Raw genomic sequence first — 26,126 nt, 5'->3', positions numbered from 1 at the left:
TCTCCTGATGGTGTCCACGCAGCCAAAGTCCCCTGAGTGCTGACTCCAACATCTGTGCCAGCCTGGTCCTCAGGACAGCGCTCACCACAGCCCCTCCTGGCCTTCGCACCCCTGCTCCTCTCCAGACTCATGGTCCCCGCCTCAGCTCAGGCGGGCAGCACATCTCAGTCTTCTCACTGGTCTCCCTACTTCCTGCCCTCTCTCGTCCAGTGCAACCTCCAGTGACCAGCTTGGTCTTTCTAAGTTAGCGATCTTATCCTATCACTTCCTGTGCATAGAACTACCAACAACTTCCTCCTAGGGTGGGGAATGAAGTCTCTGTCATCAGCACAGTGTGGAGCCTTCATCAGGCCTATTTCTTGTCCTGGTCATTTCCTATCATAACACCGCACTTCGGTCAGCAGGCACCCCAGCTGTCAGCATTAACCTGTCTGGTTGGGTGATCAGTGGGGCCTTTAACAGACAGAGGCGCCACTAAGACTCAGCCTGAGTGCATGAAACTGAATAAAATATAGACTTTAGTGAATAATTGTGCATCAATATTTGTTCATTAATTGTAACAATTCTAGAAAGAGACAAGTTAAAAGTAAAATAAGAGAAAACTATTGCATTGAAATGGGTGATTTCCTAGTAAAAATATACATTCATAAAATGCACCCTACAATAAGTAAAATACAAACAGACCAATTAGCCATCCAGGACCTCTTCCCCTGCTGGTTCTCCTCTCATTGTCCTGGAGTTCCCTCTCCTGAGACAGGGAAGGAACAAGGACAGAGCTGGCTGGCAGCTCCCCTAAAATCTGACCCCACCCAGTGTCCTCATGTCCCCCAGCTGGTCCCCGCCCAGTGAGGACACCGGGCAGAGGGAGTCTCGGGGACTGATTCTGCGGTGTCAGCCAGAGACTGCAAGGAACTGGGCACACTCACTGAAGTGAAACAGGTTGATGCTCTTTAACGGCAGACATAAATCAATGCTTGCAAGAGGCAAGTTTAAGAGTGGGATTGGACCTGGCTGGTCCCGGTTCTCACACTCTGGTTGGCCTCAGTGTGAGGCCGCCCGCTGGGAGACGCAGCTGTGATCCTCACCGAGTGTGAATGTTAGAGGCTTGTTACCACCGGGCGGGGGGCCAGAGGGTCGCAGGGCCACGGTCTGCTGTGCGGCTGTCATGGCCGGGGCCACATTCAGTGTTTGCAGGGTTCTCACCTCTCTTGGAGGCTGAGGCTGTGAGGGAGGATGGGCTGGAATCACCACATAGATGCCGGGAACTGAAACCTCCCAAGAGGCTGTCGCCCGGGGAGCTGCTCAGCTGCCCAGCTCCATGGTCAGCTCAGTAACTGGCCGTGGGGCTTGACAGGGCCCGGCTGGCCTGAGCTGGAGGAGCGCAGAGGCCTCCCTGAGTGGTCAGCGGCCTGGGGCTGTCCTGCCTGAGTGGGCCTGGAGGTCGTCGCTGCAGGGGTGGGCTGTGCAGCCGCCCGTCAGGGCAGACGGTGGCAGCAGGTGGCATGCCGTGAACACTTCATCTCTACATTCCGCCCGCGACTCTCAAGTGTGGGAGGTTATGGTGGGCATGAAGACTTCCCTTAGGAGGACAGCGAGTGGCCCCAGGTGGGGCTTGAGTGTGCACTGTTCCCACCAGTTCACTTCTGTGAGCGGTTGCTCTGGCCTGGACCCTAACCGCTCTTGGTGGCCGTGTGGTCCTAGGAGGTCACTCAGCACGAGTCCCCTTGTGAGCAGCACCCTTCCTCATGGTGCTGTTCCTTGTCATTGGTTAATAATAACAGACAAAAGCACAGCTTCCTGGAACCCAGCACAGAGCCGGTCCTTCTTAGGCATCAGCTATGGTGATGATTAGACTGAAAGGAGCTTTCGGAATTCATGGCTACACCAATGAAGTGAAGGACATAGAAGAATGGTGTCTGCTATCACCTCGTCGAAAGGCCATTTTGTCAGTGACGCGCCTCACAAGAAGCTCTGTCCACAGGAACTGAGGATGTGCCTTGAGGAAAGCCGTGCTCTAATCACCTTTAAAATTATTTACATCGTGACTTGACTGGCCTTTACACGTGGACATTCTGAATCCAGAAGTCTGAGTGGGAGTGGGAATGACGGCTCGTGTTTTCAGCTGGGGTTTAAGGCCAGGAGTGTCCATGCAGGATGGAAGGTGCCCCCAGGTTTGTCCAGGTCTCCACTGGGACCGGCCACCTCTCCCCATGGACCGCCTGATGGTGAGAATCCTTCTCTCCATCTTCTTTAGTCAGTACTTTTTGAAGGGATCCCATCATCTACTCGCTTCCTGAGAAAAGATAACACTTTTTATGTTGTGCATATCCAAAAATGTCTGCATTCTAGTCTCACAGTGGATTGATGGTTTGGCTGGGTTTAGAAAAATAGAAATTCTTTCTTAGAAATGACACCAAGTTACATTTTCTTATTCATCAAAGATTTCTATCAAAAACTTCAGAATTCAATTCTGATTCTTGATTCTTTTTGGGAGATCTTTTTCTTCTGCCTCACTGGAAGATTTTCAAATCTATATTCTCAATCTTCTCATACTTCACAATAATGTTCTTTGATACAGAACTCCTTTGAAATTCATTCTGAGGGGCACGCAATAGATCTTTGAAATCTGGCAACTTATTTATGGAAAATACTCTTGATTTTTAAACTGAGATATAATTCACATACCATATAACTCACTCATTTAAGCTGTATAATTCAGTGCATTTAGTAATTCACCAAGTTGTACAACCACAATTACTTAATTCTACAACACTTGTGTCACCCCTTCAAGAATCTCCTTGCCCCTTAGCAGTGGCGCCTCAGCCCTTCTCCGCCCCCATCCCCAAGTCCCTGGCAACCACTCACCTGCTTTCTGTCTGTATAGACTTGCCTCTTTTGGACATTTCTATACGTGGAAAACACACTCTGTGGCCTTTGGTGTTCGCCCCTTTCACTTGGGGCAGTGTGTTCAGGTCCGTCTGTGTTACGGTGTGGACCAGCACTTGACTCCTTTTTATGGTTGAATTCTGTTTTGTGTGGATACAGCTCTTTTTATCTGTCAGTTGATAGACATTTGGGTTGTTTCTACCTTTTAGCTTTTATGAATGATACTACCATGAACATCTGTGCACAAGTTTTTGAGTGGACATGGTTCAGTTCTCTAGGTATATACTTAGGAGTAGAATTGATGGTTTAAATGGTAGTTCTGTGTTTGAATTTTTGAGAACCTGCCAGACTAGTTTCCAATGAAACTGTACCATTTTGAAGTCTGTTGATTTTCTTCCTTCTGTTTTCCTTTTTATCTTTGTGGAACTCCATTTTAAACGTTGATGATGAATCAGCAATCAACACAGCTTCTTTAACAAATTACCAAATCAGGAGACATGGGGTAACATAAATTATATGGACTTCGAGGGAGGGAACTGTGTACTCTGAGAACGGCTGTGTCCTGGGTGACCAACTGTCCCAAGTTTCTGGACAGTGCTGGGCAAACCTGAGCAGTTGACCATGTGCTGTGGCATAACCTACCACCACCAATGGCAATTGACCGGATCAGAGTGTTGTCCCAGTTTTTATACGCAGCTCCGTTAAGTCATAGCCTTGCATTTTTGTTTATCAGAGTGCTTTCAGCACCACACAGTGGAGACTCCACAACTCGTGTCCAACTCAGTCACACGGCAAATACACAGAAAAGGTGCCGAGTGCTTGACTGTTGCGCAGCGTAGACTGTTTGTACCCACTGTGTTACCTCCATGGACGTGGGAGGCAGTGACCCCATAATTTTCCCCAGAGATTATTAGGTTGGCCAAGGAGCATTGAGGTCATCTGAACACCTTCAGGTCTAAAAGCCCTTTATTTCTTGATTGGCAACTCTCACGCATGGCCCCGGAGGCAGCACTGCCAATTGTGTTTTATTCCTTATTATTTTACCTGCCTCTCTTTAATTACTTGGATCTAGTCTGGGCTTGTTTCAGTCCTGTTCAAAGAGGGTTATTTGCAACAACCTGAACAGTGGCTCTCCTGATTAAAGATAAATTCTTTTCTAATGCTGATAGAGCATGAAAAAACCTTGAGCTACAGGAAAACCTTGGCACCAGAAGTGCTATGGGGCTGGGTTGAGAACTTGGGTGGAGGAGAGACAGAGTTTATTTTCACTGACTCATCATGTGGCAATATCTGGGGTTCTCAGGGCATCTCCTTACTCTGCGTCTAGTTTAACTCTCTTCCATCACCTTTGGTGAACTAAACATGAGGATAAGGTGGGGATGGGTGGGACGGAGGAAGGGTAAGGTGAAGTCTGGCCCAGCACTCATTGAACAACTACTGGGAACAACCCATCCTAAGACACTCATTGTCTGAGATGACGCAGGACCCTGCTGCTGGCACAGTGGGAGACATCAAGCCAGCTCAGCAGCTGGGATCTCCTCTCTGCAAGGTTCTGTCTGAACTAGTCCTATTCTGCACCCGTGTCGCATTACATGTCCCTGTTCAGTGCACACACACGCATGCTCACACATGCAGGTATGCACAGACCTACACAGTGCTCACAATGCCCACACGTGTGTGCACGTGTGCATGTACACACGTGCACACACACACATGCACACACACTGCTCCATATCAGGCTGCAGTCGTATCCTGCAAATTGAAACAGTGTTAGTTCCAATTCAGATCATTGTTCGGGCCACTTCACATACTGGCTTCTAATCACACTGAGTTATTTGTCATCCCCTATGTGTGCGAGAGGATCCCATGCTTATCAGCCTTCGGAAACCTTACTCTCTCCGCCTCAAATGCACCTTTCCCTCCCCTGAAAATTAATTCCCGTTTATCCTCTTGGACTTGGAAACAATGCACGACCACCGTTAGGCATCTCCAATCTGGAATGAGGGCCTGGATCCACACGTGGTTCTGTCGACAGTGGCCATGTGAACACAGCAAGCCCTGACTGCTGATCGCCGCAGCTAATTGCAGAGAGTGAGGCACCTTACGGACCAGAGTGCCCCAGGGGCCTCCAGCACTGGCAGCACTTGGCCCTGTCTGCCGGCACGCCTCCTTTTCGCCACGGATTGGGCCGACTGTCCCACATTACTGCCTTTACAGTCTTTGCCTCAGTTTCACTCCTCAAAACATCGCCATGGCAATGCTTGGTGCTCCAGTACAGACAACGAGACATCAGATGCAGCCTGGGATGAGCAGTCCTGTTGCAGTGAATGCCATGAAGGGAACTCACTGCTCAAGAAGACGCCAGGGCTAGAAGGGCATCGCCAAGTCTGCAGCCAGCTGAACAGGCGGAATGAGACAACAGAGAAGGCCTGTTTCTTGGCCATTTTTAATGAAGATACAATATATCTGGGCAATTCATACAGCAGGACTTGGGTTTAACTCAGGCTCATTGCAACTGTGTCTGTCTGTCCATGAGCGTCTCTCCTTTGACTTGTTCTGAAAGCTGAGAACGCCTTTGTATGAAAACACACATCTGAGCATCTTTGGAGCCCTACCCCAGACTCAGTGATCCATTAGACGTTTTAGAATTCCTTATTCTGGACCTGAGAGATTTCCCTTTGTGGCCTGAGGAGCACTAGTGGGGTAAAGGCCGCAGCAATGAAGGGTTAGCTTTCTGGCTGATAATCCATCCAGAGAAATGAACCATCCATCCACAGGTCTGCGAAAGAGTAAACACTGTCCTCCTCTGCACAGAAATGCACTTCAGAAAGAAAGGAGGAGAATGAACGGTGATAAGGAAGCAGCTCGGCCAATGCACAGTGGCAGTTACAAAGGGCTCACAAAAGCACTTCATTCCTTTTGCTTTTAGACAGAAATCTGGGTTCCACGCAATGCTGAGAAATCATTTCCTGAATCCTTAGGAAGCAAGTCTTGTTTTGAGGTGTCCTGGCATTAATTAACCAAGGATCTCAGGCTTGGGGAACGTGGTCTCTGAGCTCTTACGCTGCACTGCCTGCCTCTCCCTCCGGGTGAGGCTCGGTCCTGTCACGAAGCCCTAGGTGGCCCCACTCGACCCAGACCCTCGCTGGAAGGAGCACGCAGCATGCTGCTTTGCAGAAAACCACAGGGAGTTCCTGGCTCTGGAAGGGAACACAAAACCTGTCAAACAGGAGTGGGAAAAGATGAAATGAAGGAGAAATGAGAAGTCACTCAGGGAAGGATGTGCTGGGATTTTTTGTAACTTCTACAGGACCACACTGAGGACTAAGTGTTGGGCATTCCAATTTCTTCAGCTCCAAGCAGGGAAGAGAAAACCCCATGCCTTTTACTATTACATGTAAAATAACACAAGGAGTGTTACATAATAAATAACACAATTCAGCAACATTTCTAAGTGGTGATTTTTTTAAAAAGCAGAACTAACAACCGTCATGGGAGTGATCCAGTTTCTTTCTTCACCAGTCAGGTTTTCAGTTGCATTTGACTCACCTTTGTCTCAGGTTCCACTAACTCAACAGTAGAAACAGAGCTACAGAGCTTCAAATGTCGTGGTCGTGATAGTGCAACGTCGTGAAGGACAACAGCAGGGAGCAGGGACTTGGAACCCTTTGAACAGAAAGCAAGAAGGACAGCAGTGAAACACAGTGTTACAAAAAAACAAACGAACAAGTGGGGTAACATTTTCATGCAAACTGCTGGCGTGTTCATTAGCCAGCCCCTTCTGACACTCTCTAACCAGCTGCCCCGTCCTCTGCCAGGCCTCCACACCACTCCTTGGGGTCCTGGGCCAGAGCCGCCTTCTGTCTCTGCACCCTCCTTAGGGGCCCCAGGCCGGTCCTCTGCAAGCCCGGCTCCTCTGGGGTCCTGCCGACCTGGCTGTGTGGGAGGCACATCAAACTTCCACTCCAACACAGGCCCCTGCTGTTCTCCACTCCATTCTTCATCCAGCATCTACAGTGACCTTTTGAAAATACAAATACAGCTTGATGATGTCGTCTAATGCCTTAAAACGTTCTATGATTTTCCCATTGGGTTTAGGATAAACACCTGTGCTCTTCACTAGGCCCTGAGGCTCCACAGAATCGGACTCGGGCCCGTTTTTCTGCAGCCGTGTTTATCTCTGGTTGCCTATCCCTCCCTGTGTTTCAGTTACAGGATAGTCTTTATGTTTTAACACATCAAATTATTTCCATCAGAGGATTTTCATATATGCTGTTCCCCTTGTCTGGATGTCTGTACTCAATAATTTTTGTCGCTCGGTCATTATCATATTGAAAGAGGGGCCATCAAAACCCATGAACCCGTCCTCTGGGCAGGGCCTGTTCCTGAGGCTGACACTCGTCTCGGCATCTGCGGCCTCAGTGACAGTGCCGATGGCAGCGTGGGCCGCAGGGACCTCGGCCTCTGGCCCCTCCTGTGGGACAGAAGCAACGGTGGTGCTTGTCTGACCACCTCCAAGGTGTTTACAAACGAGACATTGGACACAGGGGAGCTTTGCTAACCTCAAACCTCCAGGACAGGACAGCGTCCCCACTCTGCCATTAGTACGCACCCAGCCTCCAGATGCGCACACGGCGTCATCAGTCGTCCCAGATGCCTCTTCAAAGCACCTGGGCGCAGCGATGACACTTTCTCTGGCTCAGAGAAATGTGTTTTCTTCCTTCTTGTGTTTTGAAATTCTAACCCTCCCTCACTTTGCTAAAGCGGCAAGGGGACTTCCTAGACCCACCAGGATGCTCACCGCTGTGTCTTCTCTGTGCAGAGGGGCATCACCGGCTGGACAGCTGACCAGCAAGTTGCATGTTCTAGAACTGAAAGCTGGAGGCCTCCAGACCAGAGGAAGTGACAGAGTTGTTACCCAAGTGATGGCAGCCTGAAAACATAAACCTGCTCACAAATATTTTAGACAAATAGTGAAAGATACACACTGGATAATCAGGAGATGAATGCAGTTCGAAAAGGATGCTGCCATCAGTGGGCTGCTTCCTCTGTGCTGAAGACTTGAGTTTTCACAGCAGCCTTTAGCAGATGGGACCCTGAGGCCCAGCAGCTCCCAGCCCCAAGCCCTGACCACTCCTGGGCAGCGCCCGTCTCAGTGAGCCCTCCCTGTGCTGTGGGAGCCGGTACTCCTAGTCCCTTTCCTGAGGTCACAGTTTGATCTCTGTTGCAGGGGCTTCCTTGGAGAACACTGTGTGACAGGCTCCGCCACCTCAGGCTGCTGGGTGCTTGCACACATCCTGTGACCACCCTGAGCGACATGGCAGAGGGGGTCCATGACCTCCTGTGACCTCCGGCCAGGGCTGCTCTCTCTGCCCAGAGCCACCACGAGAAGGTGGGTCGTGCTTCCTTGGCCCACCTGCCCTTGGAAGGTGTTGACATTGGCTCAGGTTTTCCTGTCACCTGTAAAACAGTAATACAGGTGTGGCCTTGAAATGCTCTCAGGGGCTGCAAGTAGGTATCCTGAATGTGTGCATCTTGGCCCTTTTATCTTTTCCTATTGCTGAAAAAAATCACAACCCAAAGATGTGTCAAACTTTGTAGAACTTCAAAGTAAATGTAAGGGGTTCCTCTTCCTTTATAACTGTGCCCATTACCCCTTTACCTGGAAATGAATGGCCAACCCCTGAAAGCCATAGTTCTGACCGACTTCTCGGAAGGGAGGGACCTAGAAGGTCTGGGGTTGTGGGGTGCAGAGCAGGGGCTGCCGCCGGGAGCCCCGCTCTCCACTCACCCATCTGACAGAGCGGTCGGTCTCCGAGGCCCTGGTCAGTGCTGCCCGAGCGCCTCTGCACAGCTTGTGTGAGGTCCCCCTGCTCTCCTCCTCACCCCATTTTAAAATGCATATCATCTTCTATAAAATTACCAACATACACTGCACCATGAGAGCGCTTCCTGCAGTGGGGACATTTACATGCTGCGTGGGGAGCTCAGGGTGTGACCTGTGGGGCAGCCCAGCCCGCCTGAGTCACTCAGCAGGTGGCAGGGGCTCTGGGGCAGCTGGGGAGCGGTGCCTTTCCTGGAATCGAAGCAGCCTGTGATCTTGAGAAGCTGTTAGGCTCTTAGGCCCCTCCCTGCATTTGCTTCTTGGGATCCAGCCTGGCACAGAGCCTGGTGCACACTTTGAGCCAGGCAGACGTGGGTTTGAACTCTTACTTCACCAACACATTAGTTCTGTGCCCTCCTCTCCTGAGCTGTCTCATGTGTGACGTGATGGCCCTCGTGGGCTGTCATGAGGGCCACCCGGAAGAAGCAATGCTCAGCATTTGGCGCTGTCCCTGCTGCTGGGGTACCAGGGACAGCTGACTTTCCTCCTGACCTGTGCTGACAATCTTCTCCCCAGCAGGTCCCCCCAGGTGCAGGGCTCAATCTCAGCTATGTGTTTCCTTCCTGTCACAGAAACTTCTAGCCCTCCTCAGTCCTGACCACACAACCCTCCACACTGGGCAGGAAACACCCCAAGCTGCCCTCATGTCCGGCAGGAGTGAAAATGTCAAACCAAGCACTTACAATTCTCATGCTCTCACAGCGATTGGACATTCGCTCCTCCAAAGTGAGAACTGCAGTGAAATTGAGACACTGGCGTCCAGATGGGTGTTAACCAACCCTCTTAGAGTGCCCAACGTTCCCTCCCCTGAGGACGGGGCCTCAGTGCTCGCCCTGGAAGGTCCTGGCAAACAGCCGTAGGCCCCCTAAGGCAGGACTGGGAACGCAGACGACGCGGGGGCTGCCTCCCAGGCCTACCCCCAAGATGGGAGGGAGCAACCACATGATTTCTTTGTAAATTCACCTTTTACTAGAGCTCATGTACAATACTAGTTTCTGGAATACAGCAGTGACTTGCCACTTATATACCTTATGACATGGTCACCGCAGTAAGTCTAGTACCCACCTGTCACCATACGGAGTTACCTTGTCGACTATCGGAGCTGAGCACACACCCTGTGACTGGCTCTGTAACTGGGACTCTGCGCCGCTCACCCCCCTTCACCTTGGGAAACACCAGCCTGTTCTCTGTGAGTCTGTTTCTGCTGATTTTCTTTTAATTCCGCATATAAGTGAGATCATATGGTATCTGTCTCTCTCTGTCTGACTTATTTCCCTCAGCATAATACCCATAAGTCCCTCCATATTGTCTCAAATGGCAGGATTTCATTCTTTTTTGTGGCGAGTAGTATCCCACTGTACATATAAATGCACCACCTCCTCTTTATCCAGTCGTCTGTTGATGGGCACTTGGGTTACTCCCATGTGTCGGCTGTTGTGAATAATGCTGCAGTGAACATAGGGGTGCAGATACCTTTTCGAATTAGCATTTTGGATTTTTTCAGATAAATACCCAGAAGTAGAATTGCCAGATCATAAAGTAGATCTATTTTTAATTTTTTTAGGAACCTCCATACTGTTTTCCATAGTGGCTGTGCCAGTTTGTAATCCCACTAACAGTACATGAGGGTTCCCTTTTCTCCACATCATCACGAACACCTGTTGTTTGTTAATTTATTGATAATGGTATTTTGACAGGTGTGAGGTGATATCTCATTGTGGGTTTTATTTGCATGTCTCTGATGGTTAGTGATGTTGAGCATCTTTTCATATGTCTATTGGCATCTGTGTGTCCCCTTTGGAGAAATGTCTGTTCAGCTCCTCTGCCCGTGTTTTTATTTGGATTTTTTTGTGTGCTGTATGAATTCTTTATATATTTTGGATATTAACCCCTTATTCGATGTATCATTGGCAAATGTCTTCTCCCATTCAGTAGGTTGTCTTTCGTTTTGTTGGTGGTTTCCTTTGCGAAAGCTTTGTAGTTTGATGTCGTCCCACTTGCTTATTTTTCCTTGTGTTGCCTGAGGAGACATCTCCAAAAAATTTTGCTAAGACGGGTGTCAAAGACTTTGCTGCCTATGTTTTTTTCTAGGATTTTTATAGCTTCCAGTCTCACATTTAAGGCTTTGTTCCATTTAGAGTTTATTTTTATATGTGGTGTAACACAGTGATCAGCTTCATTTTCTTGTACGTGTCCAGTCTTCCCAGCACCATCTATTGGAGGGGCTATCTTTACCCCACTGAATAGACTTGCCTCCTTTCGTCAGAGACTAATTTACCACACCAGTGAGGGTTTATTTGTATGTGTTCTGTTCATTGATCTATGTATCTGTTTTTGTGCCAGGGCCATGCTGTGTGGATGACGATGGCCTTGTGGGATGATTTGATATCAGGTGTTGTGATACCTCCAGCTTGGTTCTTCTTTCTCAGTATTGCCATGGTCACTTGGGCTCTTTTGTGGGGGACCCACATGGTCTCTCACATCACTTCCAGCCTTAGCAGTCTGTAGTCCTAGCTGAGGGGTTCTCTGCCTGTCTCTAGATGCCCATGTGGGCATTCTGACACCTCACATACACCTGCAATGAAAACCGTGTGAGAACACTCTCGGGCACTATGGGAACACTCCCTTTCTGAGCTGTGGATGCTGCAGTCCCAACTTGTCAAACAGCTTAGGACAGAACATGGTCCTCAAGTCCTGATAACATCAGCCTGGTTTGTCCCAGCTTGAGCCCTGCTGTTCAGCTCCAAGGGCACGTCCTTGAGTTTCCGGGGTCAGAAAACTGCCGCCCTTCATGAGAGCTGGCCTGTGAGTCACTATTTACTTGCTGTATCGACTCCTTTTATTATTTTCCTAAGTTTGACAAGTGGACTTCTAAAAGCCCAGGGAAGGCACACAGTCCCTTACAACAGCCTTCTGACCTATACAGACCAAGTCCTGAGGTCCTGCTTGGAATGTGTTCTGCTCTTTATTCTGTTTAGAATTCAAAGTTTCAGGCTCCCAGAGTGAAGGACATCCTGTGACTGAAACAAACCTGTGAAAAAAATGTGCCGCTTACAATTTGCATGTTTCCCTTCCCTGTGGTTGATTCGCTTTATGATTTGGACTTCCAGTTCCATGTGTGGTTCAGACGGACTGGCCTCCCTCCCTCCGTGTGTTACCCAGCTCATGGATTTGCTGTCTATCAATGACTTATTATTTACCCAGACGTCCGTACTGAAGACCTGAACCCCCTATTAGAATGTAAGCCTGTCCTGGCAGGGAGCTTGGGAACTCGGCACCCCCATGACTGCATGGGGGTGTATTCTGCTCAGTCCTCAGCGCCGTGTCCCTAATTCCAGGGACTATGGCTCAGGTACACGATTGTTCCAACACCACTAGGTGGATGCAGGATATGGGCTTAGCAGGTACTGTGATTTCCTGTGCTGGCACTTGTCGCAGAGTCCTACCTGAGCTCCACACTGAGCATCACACAGGCCACATTGACATCAGGTCTTCCCAGGTCTGTTCCTGGGGTTCAAGGTCTCACTTTCTAAGGAAACTAACACTCTATTTAGAATTAAAGATGCATAGTTATTAATGGTTTAATATACTCTCCCCTTCAGAAAGCATTTCATTTTCATGACAGTTTTCAAGGAGATACACAGAGATGACAGTCAGCTGTACAATTGGGGAACTGAAGCAGAGACAGCAATGAAATGTCATCGGATCCGAGCCCGTGTTCAGGTGTTTCTCTGTTTTCTCCCCATCAGCTGCTCCCTGACACTTCTGCAGCCAGACTTGTAAGCTCCTGGCTGAGAACTTAACTCCCTTCTTATTCAATATTTCCAACCTGGAACATTTAAATATTATGCAGATCTATTTATTTCATCACTAAAAATGCAAGCAGAACTCAGACACCTAACCACTGTGCATCACCTCATTGCTTCCTGTTTTAATGAATTTTCAAAAAGGGCAGCTGAAAGGTAAGAACTTGTTTACCTGAAGGAAGTAAAGGCAACTGCTGTTAGACTCTGTGATGGGGCCACACTGGGAAATGGGCGAGTTCTGCAGCACCCCGGGATCCGAAGTTGTCTTCATGGAAATACAGTGATTGATTTATTATTCTCAAGAATGCCTATCTTGGGATGCTTGCATAGGTTTGAGCATAAGCTACTGAAGGAGTGAGAAAGAAAGCAGCCTGGCTCAGTGCAGTGACTGACCTCAGTCACTCCCTGCCTGCCTCACTCCGACCAGCCCCAAGCCAAGCAGGTTCTGAGGGCAAAGTGCACCTGTGTACTGTGGCCCTCACTGGTGAGTAAACTGACAGGAAAGTCACACACTGTGCTTTCATTTTTACCTTTGTGCTCATTCTCCAATGATGATGATAATAAAACACAGAGAAAAAAATTCTTAAGCAAAAGATTGATGATACAATGAAAGAAAAACAATATCTTTAATATTCAAACTGTTTTTACTGCATTCCACCTCCAGGGAGATCTGGAGACTACAGACGCCATGTGACTCACCTATGACAGGTACAGGGATTCTTTGCTCACATCTACTGATAATCTGATAAGATGGTATCAGGAAGAAAGGACGGAAACAAGATACGAGAAGTTATAGCAGGCACAGTCTTGCTTCAATTATGTTCACACTGTACAAATTCATAAATTAATATTAATAAATGATAAAGATACTTATTTCTTTCAAATGGAATATACAATATTGCACTCCAGTTGCAAGTAGCTGGAAAAACTCGTTTGGAAACTGCAATAACAATTGACGAGGCCTGAAGTTTTATGGCATCACCAACCCAGCTATAACCACAGCACCGAAAGGTTAATCAACTGAGAAAGGGCAGTGTTTACTAAACCCTTCTTTTTATTCCAGTGTCAGTAACCAGTAGTTCAAAAACTATATACATGCGTATAGAATAAGGACGCTTTTCAGTTACCTGAATGCCTTCCAGCCTGAGTCACTGCTAATCAGTGTGTATTGTTGAAATAGACTGCTGTCAAGCTATTTTCCTGCTTTACCAATAGTTTTTCCTTCCTATCATGTTTAATTGTGTTCCTTTATATGCTATTCTTTCATGAACAAATGAAACTATTTTGATGCAGAAACTATTGCTCATTTTTGGGAAAAGGAATTACAAGCTTTTTCATTCAGACTAAGCTGCAAAATTTTATTTTCTCCAAGTGACTCAGCAAATTGGGGTACTTCCCGGTTAGGAAAGGATTCTCACCTCCAGCCACACATTCTGAAAGGAAGTGAGGGGCGTTAACCCAGCTCCCTCCTGTGGGAGTGCAGGGACAGGACACCCTGCTCCTGAGGTCACACCGTCTCTGACACCTACTTCCAGAATCGTCTCTGACACCTACTTCCAGAATCCCCTCATGTGGTTCTCCCCTGCACCTGTACCCCCCTCAAGTGCAAGTGCTTCTGGGAGATCTTGGTGGTTTAAACAGAAAACAATTTTTTAAAAAATGTTTTTCATCTATTATATGGATGGTGAGTCTGCACCCCTAAAATAAATTTGAACTAGGTTTCAGTTCATCCGATTTTGACAGTAGAAAGGCACAAAACAATTTTACTTAAAGCTTTCATATATAAAGTTAATGGAACACCTGCAAATAAGTAAACTGAGTATATGAAGAGATCCTTTAAACAATTCCTCTCATTTTGGACATTATTTTTTTTAACTAAGTGCAACCCAGTGACAGCAAAATAGCGGCATTTTTAGAGGAACAGTTGGAGGAAAAATTCTTAGAGCAGGGAATCCGCTGTCTTTAAATGGAGCCTACTTTGAGAGAGGCACCTCTGCAAGCCAACAGAGCCTCCAAAAACGCGCATCTGGGAATTGCTCTCAAACTAACCATTTTGTGCCCACAGAGCTGTTGAACACTGCTTACAGGCACAGGCTGAAAAAGATGGCCAGGAGAAAATGGAGAAAGTGAGAAAATAATTTAAAATTATACATTTAAAGCTAAAACTGCATGAAGTGAAGACAACTTGTTTGAAGACCAATGACTGTGTAAAAATAAATATTTAAGTAACTTGAAGACCTAATCTCACAGTAAAACAGCTATGAAAATATAATACAATCTTAAGCAAATGCTAATATAACAAAATGAATTGGTTGAAAATATTTTACCATTGAGACACTCATTTCTATCCCCTCCATATTGTTCTCTAACAATTTTGTTCTTGAGGAGATACATTGTATTTTGCAAAACACAGGAAGCTATGAAACAGTCAACCGGTGACAGCGTTTCTTTGGGTCGTTGTCACTGATACAAAGTTGCTCTGGAAGGTTGTGAGTCTGCGAGCAACGCCTTTAACTCCGGGGGTCCAGGAACTCGGAGCCAGCAGTCAGGCCTCGTGTCCAGCTGCCGCGTGCTCGCAGGGCGGACTGTGGCCACTCGGGGGCCTGCGACACGGGGCGCAGCGCGTCTGCGCATGCCCGGGCTGCCCCCCCCCACCCCCGGCGGGCGGGGACCCGAGCTGGGGACGCGCCACCGGCGGGCAGGGCAGCGCCAGGCCCCCGTCCCCAGCGGCGCGCCAGCCCCACCTGGTCTCTGAGTCGGGGGCTTGTCCGCAGCCCCTGGAACTGGCGTTCACGGAACGGCCCGGAGTGACCCGAAAAGTGCCGGGTCCGGAAACAAGCGCCCGTCGCCCTGGGACCGTGATGCTGACGCGGCTGAGGGGGGCGGGGGGCGTTCACGGCTACTCAAGCCACTGGTTTACTTAAATGCTGCGTTTCTGCTGAGCAACCAGCTAGCTGGTCTGGAGAGAAAGGAGCAGAGACTGGAGGCCGCTAGGTTTGCTTCTTCCCCGGGACGTGTGGCTCCGATACACAGCTCCGGCCCTCCAGCTCAGGCCCCCAGCTCCGGCCCCCCAGCTGCGGCCACCAGCGTGCAGTGGCCCCCACAGGTGTTCCTTTTCATCAAAGAGAAATGTGAAAACTGCTGTGGAAGACCTGAGATTTTTTCCCCTGAAATTAAACAATGTTTGTCCATAAGTAATCCCAAGGACAAGTTAGCATTCTTTTATACCAATGTTAAAGAATACTTTGTAAAAGACCGAAAATCAGAGAGACCTAACTTTTGGCAGGCCTGTCATTTTAATGAAATGAAGGACCGGAAGATGACTAAACATCAACAGACAGAAGAGCAATTTTCACGAATTACATGCTGGGAAACAGAACACAGAAATTACCCACGCCTGACTATTACTCATGGGTCCCCAGCAGGTCAGGTGCATTCTCTATCTCTGACTCTGAATTTTGAAAAGCAAACATTTTTACTCCATGGGGTAATAAGCTGAGGAAACTGTTATCTAGTTATGGATGGTACATTTTCATTTTAATTGATAAAAATCTCTATCTACCAAGGGTACAAAAACCTCCAAATAAAATACATGTATTGTTCACTCAGAAAGCATACCTTTGTTCATCTCAAATTTTCTGAAATTTTCATAAAACCCTAAAATGAATCTGCATGGATTCCAACACAAATGTCCTGATAAACTAGAGAAAAATGACAGATTGCATTCTTGCTTCCACAGCTTCCAGAAGTTAAGGCTTTAGTCTGAAACCAGTAACCCCGTAAGGCCAGGTCAACTGCCCTTTTGTCCAGTTGCCAGATGACCCTCGCTTACGAAGGCGAAGGGTGCCGTGCCCTGTGCTTTGGATCCTGGCTGTCCCCACTGGCTCTTCCTCAGAGGAGATGGCCTGTAGGCCTGTACTTGTCGGGTTCAGGGGGCTGTGGTCAGAAGCAGACGTCGTCTCACTCCCAGGACACTCATTTCTCCCCACACTCCAACTGGCCAGGCATCAGGTCTCCTGGGCTGGGGTTTTCAGGAACAGGAGCTATGTTTTGGGTCTGAGGGAATAAAACTGTGAAGCAAGTATTTACAGTGCTGGTGACAGCTGAGGACATGCAGAACACTGGGCAGGTCCTTTGTGACCTCTGTCTCCCGTCTCTGAGCAATAATATGACACAGCTCAGAAAGCAGGTGACACTATCCCCCACCTGCGCAAACAGGATCGAGGTGGGGATGTGGTCGTCTATCTCCCGCACAGGTTTCCCCTCAGCAGTTTCCTAACTCCGCTGTCACTGTCCCTCTTTCCGCAGCTCCTACTCATTGTCATCAGTGGAAGTTCTCCCAGGCTGATCGCACTCCTTACATCTTTCTTAGGCTCAAACCTAAAAGAGACTTGGGAAGTTTACTTCATGGACTAAATCCTAAATTCTCTTTCAGGTCAAGGCTTTGACACTGGAGCATTGGGGTGGGGGTGGGGGGTCTGGGCTGCTTATATTTTTATGTTGCCAGGTTTTATTTCAGTTTGTTGGTGCATTGTTTTGTTACTTAGATCTATTACCAACAATTCCAACTCCCTCTGTGCATGAAATGCAGTGCCTTGGGCAACCTGGGGGAACTTACTAAAAAACTGACACTTGACCAACTCCAGTAGACAGTGCTGCTTCATTTTCCCTCTCTGGGTTCCAACCATGAAATGTGGATACGCAGATTAGTGGCTATACAGAATCATAAAGGGCCATAAAGTGGAGACCATCCATCCTATCTGCCTTCATTTCATGGACGATCGAAGCCTAAGCCGCAAGTGCAAATGTGACAGCTGACAGAGGACAGGCCTCCGTCCATGTCCCTCTGGGCCCATGCTGAGCCCCTAAACTCTCACCCTCCACACCACGGCGTGTGTGGCACCTTCAGCTCATCTCATTCAGAAAGACAGTGTGAAAAGCACAAGTTAATGTTTTCTTATTTGTTTTTAAGTTTTGACTACCTCCTATATACATTCTTTGGGGATTTAGTGGAAAATAATCTTCAATAATTATAAGGAAGAACTTAAGTCATGATCCAAGTTCAAAAGAAACAATGAATTCATCTCTCCTTTTTAATTTTCACATCCACACTAAGGCGATGGCCACTCAGGGGACTTGCTAGGCTTTTTTCAGTCCTCAAATACAGGTGACCTTGGACAAACATGTCTTGTGGCACCTCCCCCACCAGCCTAAAGACTGACCCTGTGTCTTCAATTAGATTATGTCAGGCACAGACAAGATACTTCCATAACATGAATTTCTTTTATCTATAGCAACTTGTCATTGACAGGTAAGAGAAGAAAACTTGCTGCATTGTTTAAGTTCTGGGCTCTCAAAGAGAACCCTGAAAAAGTATGGTCTGCTCTCCCTTCTCTGTCCTTACAAATGCTGTTCCCACGTGTGTGTGGAGAGAGGGTGACAGGTGACAGTGAGAACCAACTGTGTTCTCCTCAGTGAGAACTTGAGATCACCCCTGTGCTATTGGTGCCCAAGGCCAAGAGATGTACCTCCTCCTGCGTTATCATCAGAGGCCAACAAGCTAGAGTCACAGCCCTGTGGACGGCTACCACACGAGCGACCTGGTCCAGACGCCAGGCCAACACACTGAAGCTCCTCGAGAACTAGAACTAAGCAGCTCCACTCTCCTTACAAAGCTCTCAAAGCAATTAAAACTCGATTTAGCCAAACAGAGACCTTTCCAGCTAAGTGCATGCCAATCTGCTGCCAAGGCCCTGTAGAGTTCCCCTTCCCCACCACCACGGTGACGGCCTGGGGACCCAGAGCAGGGCCTGCCCTTCCGCGGGAGGGGAGATGGCTGCTACCCAGGGCTCCAGGCGACCATCAGCTCGACCAAACTTCAGGGTGCCCATGGGTCAATTCCCACAGGGACGAGAGCTCCCGGGCTGTCTTCCACGCAGGAAATAATAACAGGAGAAGTGAAAAACTGCTTTCTGGCAGCATTTTATAACTCCGGTTTCTCTTTTCATAAAAACAACCCACCGGGATGGTGTTAAGGCACAGAATACATTTCCAGGCAGTCAGAAGCAGAGCATGACCAAGAAAAAGCGCAGGACCTGCGGGGACCGGGCCGCTGGCCATCCTGCCCTGCAGCAGCGGTCACTCACACGCGAGACCCTGCGTCTCAATCTCTAGGGTCACGAACAACGTTAGAGAACTGGTTCCATCCAAATCGGTCACAACCACCAAGCCCCCGCAGAAGGGCGCACAGACACCCCTCCCGGGCTCACACCTTGGGTCCGGGTCTCCCCAGGCGCAGGCGGTCACGCCAGAACCTGCAGCCCCTGGTTGGGGGTCTCCTTGGCCTTCTTGCAGGTGTACAGCCACCTGATGATGCGGGCGTTCCTCTCGACGACCGAAGTGGTGCTGGGCACCTGCTCCGTCAGCTCCTCCTCCTGCAGTCCCTCGTCGCCGCGGCTGTGGCGGGAGAAGCCGCTGTCGGAGGTGGCGACGCTCACGCTGCGGACCTTGAGGGCGAGGCGGTCCGACCCCACGGAGAAGTTCTCCCTCCCGAGCGCCTCTACCACCTCGGGCTCCAGGCCGCAGTACTGGAAGAAGGTGTCAAGTTCGGCCAAAGACATGGAGTAGCGGGAGCTGAGATCCGACTGTGAGCGCTGCAGGCCCCGGCGCCTCGCCCCTCGCAGCTCTGGGCTCCGAAGCGCAGCCGGGACTGTGGTGGGCGCAGCCGGGACTGTGGTGGGTGCAGCTGCAACTCCCGTGGGCGCAGCCGGGACTGTGGTGGGCGCAGTTGGGACTGTGGTGGGCGCAGCCGGCACTCTGGTGGGTGCAGCTGCGACTCCCGTGGGCGCAGCCGGGACTGTGGTGGGCGCAGTTGGGACTGTGGTGGGCGCAGCCGGCACTCTGGTGGGTGCAGCTGCGACTCCCGTGGGCGCAGCCGGGACTGTGGTGGGCGCAGTTGGGACTGTGGTGGGCGCAGCCGGCACTCTGGTGGGTGCAGCTGCGACTCCCGTGGGCGCAGCTGCGACTCTGGTGGGCGCAGCCGGGACTGTGGTGGGCGCAGCCGGGAGTCTGGTGGGCGCAGCCGGGACTCTGGGGGGCGCAGCTGGGACTGTGGTGGGCGCAGCCGGCACTCTGGTGGGCGTAGAGGGCACCGGAAGTGCGGAGGGCGCCGGGAGTGCGGGGGCCAGTACCGGGTCGGGCCTGGTGCGGACGGCCTCCTCGCCCCTGGCCCGGACCCCGTCTCCCACCGAGGTCGTCTGCGGGGACGCCGGCGTCTTGTCCTTGCCCGGCCCCTGGAAGAGCTTCCTCACCAAGCCTCCCCTGAAGCTGTCGGCGCCCGGCCCGCGCACGAACTCGCATTTCTGCCGGTACATTACCAGCGAGTCAGGTCTCAGCGGCTTCCGCGCTATGGCCCTGCGCGCCACCGCACCGGGGGCGCGGGCTGGAGGCCGAGGGTCGCCTGTCGGCACTTCGCTCGCCCCGGGGCTGCTGCCCTCGGAAGCCGGGCCCCGTCCGACCCTGGGGCGGCCCTGCACATACTTGGCGCGGTCGGCCGCCAACCTCTCCACTGCGCTCCTGCGTGCCGGCTCCGTCGCGACCCGGTCCCGGGGGGCCTCGGGGTCCCGGGACAGGAGCCGCTCAATTCGGGGTGCCTCCAGGGCTGGCAGAGCGCGCATCTTCGCTTGGGGACAAACCAGCTGGGGCTCCGGCCGCGGCACCGGTCTGTCCTTGGGTCAATTTCGAAGTCCGCCCAGGGTGGGGTCCCGCAGGTCCGGAGTCTGGGCCAACGGAGTGCGCACCGATTGGAGAATCGCCCCAGGACCCGCCCCGCGGCTACCCGCCCAGCTTCTGGCGAAGGGCCTCGGGGCCCTCGCCTCACCTTCCGCACAGCCCCGCCCCGCCCCTCACCTTCTGCCTGGCCCCGCCCCTCACCTCCTGCGCGCCCCGGTTCCCCTCTCAATCACCGCCAGGCCCGGCGATAAGGGCGGGGAGGGCCTGGCTGTCCCCATGGACTGAGGAACAGGAAGGGACCGAATCGGTTCAGCCCCAGGAGTCAGCCACCCTGCCCAGCGTGGGCTGCGCTTCACCGCTGGTCGCTTGCATTTCCGGAGTGGAGGATGGCAGAGCAAACCGTCTCCCCCACCCCTGGGAAGGATCGCAGGTCCTTTGAAATGTTACGGTGACATCAGCATGTTTGGAAACTTTTGACTTCAGTTTCGTAATTCTCCACTTGAGCACAGATTTTTATTATCACAAAGGAAACGGATATAAAAGGAAAGCAAATGCCTCTCAGGAGAGGCTCAGTCTACCAGCTGGGTAGAAAGAACTCAAGAACACACAGGCACGTGGATCAGTTCCGGACGCGGTGACAGGTGACAGGCGGCCGCGGCCCTAACCAGACCGAGCCGGGCTCGAAGGCCAGGCTGGGGCGGAGGCCAGGCTCAGCGGACTTGGAGGAAACCTCACAAATGCTCAGAATGACTGCGGCTCTTACTGTAACCAAGGCAGCGGGGAATCCAGGCAGTGGATCAGCCTAGGAATGCTAAAACTGTAAGCAAGTATTTCCAAAGTTCCGTGATTTCCAAAAGCTGGACAGAACTCAAAATATCTGCCAGAGTGAAATGTCCATGTGGTTTATCTTGTGTGAAGGCTGACTCCGAGACATGCTGACCTTTCAAAGTTGTGCTGGGCTCCTCCTTCTGGGAGCCTAACAGCGGAGCCTGAGCAGCAGGCAGGAGGGTGCCTTAGGCCTGGCTGGGTCTGACTCTGTCTCCAGAGAAGTGGCTTGGATGCCAGTGGCCGGAAGCGGCTGGTCGTGAGTCTGCACAAGCACTGGCTGAAGAACTCAACCAAGGTTTGGCACACGCAAGGACCCACCGCCAAACACTGATGACCAGAGAGCAGTGGCAGGGTCGGGCCAAATGGGCCTTGCAATCTTAGTTCCTGTGAGAGCAAATCCTGTCTGTACTCGGGGAGAGAAGTACAAGAAACCAGGCCTCTGAGAACCAGAGTCTCATCGGAATGCGTGCTAAGAGATGACTGTAGTCCTTTAAGTGAAGAGCAAAGAATATACGAGATTTTCACACACACACACACACACACACACACACACACACACACACACGGGTGGGGGTGGGGTGGGAGAATACGAGAAGAAGCTTCTGAGTTGGACAGATTATTTCCTACAAGAGGGTACTGCTGGGGAGGGGCCTGGTGGGGGCCCAAAGTCCAACGTTTTCTCTGGTCACCAGCCTGGTCTCTTGTCAGTCACAGGGGGAAAGTTCTTTCTAAGTGCTTAGCCTGGTGTGGCTCCGTTTCTGATTATCACTTCTTCTCACTTCATGTGAGATTGCAGCAGTTCTGAGAGATGGCTCTCCTAAGCATTGGGCGTCTGGAATCTGAGCCTGGGTCTGCCCTTTACTGGGTCTGCCCTTTACTAGCTATGTTCCTTGGGGCAGGTCACAAACTTCTCAGGGTTTTTGTTTTGTCACTTGTAAAATTCCACATTTTTATAGCTCAGAACATTCATTGCTTCATAGTGAGCACGAAATAGGTGTTAACCTGCAAGACCTCTGCTGAGGCCTTTGCTCTGCCTCCTGACAGGCTGTGAGGCTGCACCTCACAAGGCCTCTGGCTGTTGTTTGTGAATTAGAGCTCATTATATCCACCTGCTAGGGTTTGTAAGTTAATGAGAGATTATGTATTTGAAAGGCTTAGCCCTGTGTCTGGTACAGAGCAAATTTTCAATAAGTGTTATTCATTGTTCTGATGATGGTTATGAGTTATTTAGCTGTTTGTCTTATTTTAAATATGGTTAGTGAACTCACATGAGTGAACATATTAAGAATAATAGTGAAACTTCTTTAAATAAAGTACTTGAGACTTATTGCTATTAGACAAAACTAATATTTATGCTCAAGTTTTTCCATCTATTAAGCAGATAATTTACTGGATAATGGAATTGGAATAGTAAGATACTGACAAAATCGTCTACATAAGTTGTTCTCATTGCTCAACTGGTAGCTTACACTTTGAGCCAAATTTCCTTCCTGGCATCACCTCAGGAGACTTGGTCAGAGCAGGAAAAAATGCTTACACACCCAAAGACCCAGAAACTCTACCACTAGGAGTTAATCCTGAGGAACTAAGATGAAATGTGTGCACAGTATGAGAATATTCACTGCAGAAAAATAATTTAAGTCCGCCTACATTTAACAACAGGAGGAAGGCTAGATGACGTATGGTGTGCCCATGGGGTGGTGTATTATGTAACCACTGACAATCACATTTACACAGAATATTTATACAGTGGGAAATAATCATGATGTATGTGGAATTTTAAAAATAGCACAAATATAATAACAGTCTTGGATAGATTTCTAGAAATATACACCTACCAAGACTAAATCACAAAGAAATAGAAAATCTGAATAGACTTATAACTAATAAGGAGATTGAATCAGTAACCAAAAATCAAATTAAGCAGTACATCCAGAAAGGGCTTTGGGAAACAGAGGGGTCTACAACAGCTTTTATTGTAGAACACTTAGCAGAAATGTGTATGTAGGTTTACCCAAATTACTTAATGTTTGAATGACTAAAGTCTTTTCAACATGTGATTGGTGGAAAAGTAAGGAAATGTTAATGACACTCAGGAGTCACTCTCAGAATGTCATGGGGGCTCCTGGACCAATTCGCGCTCTTCTACTCAGCTTGCAGCACTTCAGTCTGTGAGCAACTCGGGGAAAAGCGAACTTTTTATGGCACTTTGTTTTCTGTTAGGTTTAATTATAGAAGCTCCCTGACATATGAACACCTATTTCAAAAATCATTAGCTCATTCTGTTCTGAGAGTAAGTTGGGAGAATGAGGAAAGCATAACCTCTCTATTGGAGAGAAACATTTTCTCAGACACATTACTTGAAATCACACTATTTTACGATAGCTCCAGTGCTGTTACTACGTAGCAGCTGAAAGGCTTTGGACTTGACCTGCAGAATTGGCTCTTCTTGGGTCTCCAGTCGGCCAAATCACCCTGAAGATTTTGGATTTGCCAACCTCCATAGTCACATAAACCCACTCATTAGCATGCATCTCTTTCTGTAGATCTCATATCCTATTGGTCTGTTTCTCTGGAAAACTGACAGTAATACAGTGGGTGAAGGAATGGGAGCCTGGATAGAAAACAGATTGGGATGGCTAAGTCTGCAGAGGCTGGCAATTGCTAGGATAGGGAAGGAAAGAGGAAGAAAAGACCTTGGCGGTCCAGGATGTGACTGGGAGAATGGGACGGACTCACATTAGAAAGTCAGGATGAAGCACTGGACACAGGGAGAAGAGAATAACTCAGTTGGGGACCTCTGTAGTTTATGTTTTACTGGTCCATTTGAATGAAAACAGCCAAGAACAAGGGGGTCGTGATGGACATGAAGTTGGCTGAGGATGTCTGAGCAGGTGATACAAGACAGAAGCCAGATGAATAGAAGCAACATCGGAAACCATGGCGCTAAAAGATCAGCAGCCAAAAGGGCTTTTTAAAAAGGAGAGAGAGAGAGAGAGAGAGAGAGAGAGAGAGAGAGAGAGAGAGAGAGTTAAATCAAGATCACTATGGCCTCCTGTGCCTGTTGGTGTTGGGCGGGGACCTGGAGGCAGAACAGCAGCCTGGGGGAGGGGACAGATCAGGGGAGCTTCATTCGTGCAGCCTCCAGGAAGGAGAGAGTTTCAGGGAGAAGCAGTGATCAACCGCGACGACCACTACAGACATGAGGACAAGCAGCCTCTGGGAGGTCTGCCTCGGAGTGGTTTTACCTGAGGGACAGGTGCAGACGATGGCTCACACTGAACCACTAAGAGAATAGCTGGTGAACAAGTGGAAGATGTCAGAGTAGGATCATTTCCAAAGAGGGAAATCTGATGGTGGGAGAAAACAGCAGGACAACCAGCTGAACGTGGCCAAAACAAGATGCTACATTGATGAGTGAGAGGTGAACATACTGCACACACAAGGGAAGAACCAGTGCTGAAAAGACTGGGAAGGGAAGATGACTGATGGGCTGAACTACTTGTGGAGGGAGGGGCGGTAAGAGCCAAACTGAAACAAGTATTCATTCCAATGAGAAAATGGTGGAATGAAGTATGAGTTTAGTTTATCTTCTAACAAAAGAAAACAAACCATAAGACACCCCCTCCCCCACCACATGCAGTCCTTCCTATCGGGGTACTGCTAACAGACTCCATGCCAATAAATTCAAGGTAGGGCACTTAAAAGAAAAACAAGATACTGAGTTCCCTTTAAGACGAGAAATACCCGATAATACTCTAGATAAATATTGCGTTATCGGATAAGTCATGACGTATTTTTTCTATGTCTTTCGTTGCAAAATGCGTCATGACTTTTCTGACAACCCAGTACATTTAACTACATTAAAATTAAAGTACATTTTGCTGAATTAAAATGCATCATGTTGTTTTCTAAATGTAGGAATTAAATCAATGAAGCATAAAGAAGATAAACCCTCAAAATTTGGCTATAATCCAACTATTGAAACCTCATTAGTTTAAGTTACAACCAACCCACAGGCGGAATCAGTTGGTATCTATCTTATTATCTACTGTGGTTCCCTAACTCTGGCCAAGGATCTTAGGAAATTCTTAAAGCAAATCATCAAATTTCTAGGAGGCATCCTTGTCTTTTTTTCATTCTTTCTTTCTCTGATATTTAAGAAGAATGAACCTTGAATATAAGATGCTTATATATCATATACTAAGTTTTTTCTCCTTTTAATCTAAGCTGATACTAGTGAGGATATGGGCAGTTCAAGTGTGTAGAGAAACATGCCGGAGAGTAACTGTTGGAAGGAGACCCCTGGTCAGCTTCCGCGTCTGTGGGGCACGGAGGCGCCTTGTTAAGTGCTCTTTACAAGTACTGAGTAGACGCTAGACAGCCAGTCAGGAATGATACTCCACAGGTGAGCTGGCTCTGCTGCCTGCCGTGGCCAGACCGTGGCTTTAGAATTGAATCTCCTCAGCTGAGTGTAAAGGTCATTACAATAAACCAGTCTTCCATTCTAACTGACTGGATGTCAGGTGAAGGGATCGAAAATGCCTCCATAGTCAACCATCAGCGCCAGCAATGACCAATCAGGGAAGCTCTGACAAGGTGCTTCTTTAAATAGTCACAAGATTGTGATGGAAAGAGGACTTACTTGGGAGAGACGTGTCCAATCCACCCAGTAGGAGAGACTGGAAGTTATTTGCACGTCTATTATTTTTAAGGTTTATTTTTTCTCATCGTAAATGGAACAAAAAAATTGTTACTGCCCATGGTTCCTAGTAAGCACCAACTCATAGGGCGGGAATAGTGCACGGGGCCGCCTGGTCCCTCCACTGCCTGGTTTCTTCAGCTGAGCCCTTTCAGGTGACGCTGGAGGCTGTGCTGATGGTCACGGATTTCCCTGCAGCTCGCCCCATCCTCTCTTTTGTCTTTATTCTCACTCTCCGTCTGAAACTGTCCAGCAGCCCTACTCACAGAAAATTGGACAGCCGTTCAGT

At 49.2% G+C, this 26,126-nt stretch overlaps 1 protein-coding gene across 1 annotated transcript; it reads right to left on the bottom strand.

Moving 5' to 3' along the window:
- Positions 1-13,222: 13,222 nt before the first annotated feature.
- Positions 13,223-20,454, bottom strand: FAM110C (family with sequence similarity 110 member C). Its single transcript, XM_019646275.1, has one exon. It carries the CDS (start codon positions 20,250-20,252, stop codon positions 18,879-18,881), a length of 1,374 nt encoding a protein of 457 aa, XP_019501820.1. The 5' UTR covers positions 20,253-20,454; the 3' UTR covers positions 13,223-18,878.
- Between the last annotated feature and the right edge of the window lie 5,672 nt (positions 20,455-26,126).

Source organism: Hipposideros armiger, unplaced genomic scaffold (genome assembly GCF_001890085.2).
Source record: "Hipposideros armiger isolate ML-2016 unplaced genomic scaffold, ASM189008v1 scaffold_100, whole genome shotgun sequence".
In the NCBI taxonomy this organism is placed as follows: domain Eukaryota; kingdom Metazoa; phylum Chordata; class Mammalia; order Chiroptera; family Hipposideridae; genus Hipposideros; species Hipposideros armiger.
The sequence above is the reverse complement of the archived record's forward strand: the minus strand, read 5'-3'. Positions and strand labels throughout refer to the sequence as shown.

Excerpts from the sequence above, each read along its gene's own strand:
- FAM110C (XM_019646275.1), bottom strand. The coding sequence starts at position 20,252 with ATGCGCGCTCTGCCAGCCCTGGAGGCACCCCGAATTGAGCGGCTCCTG.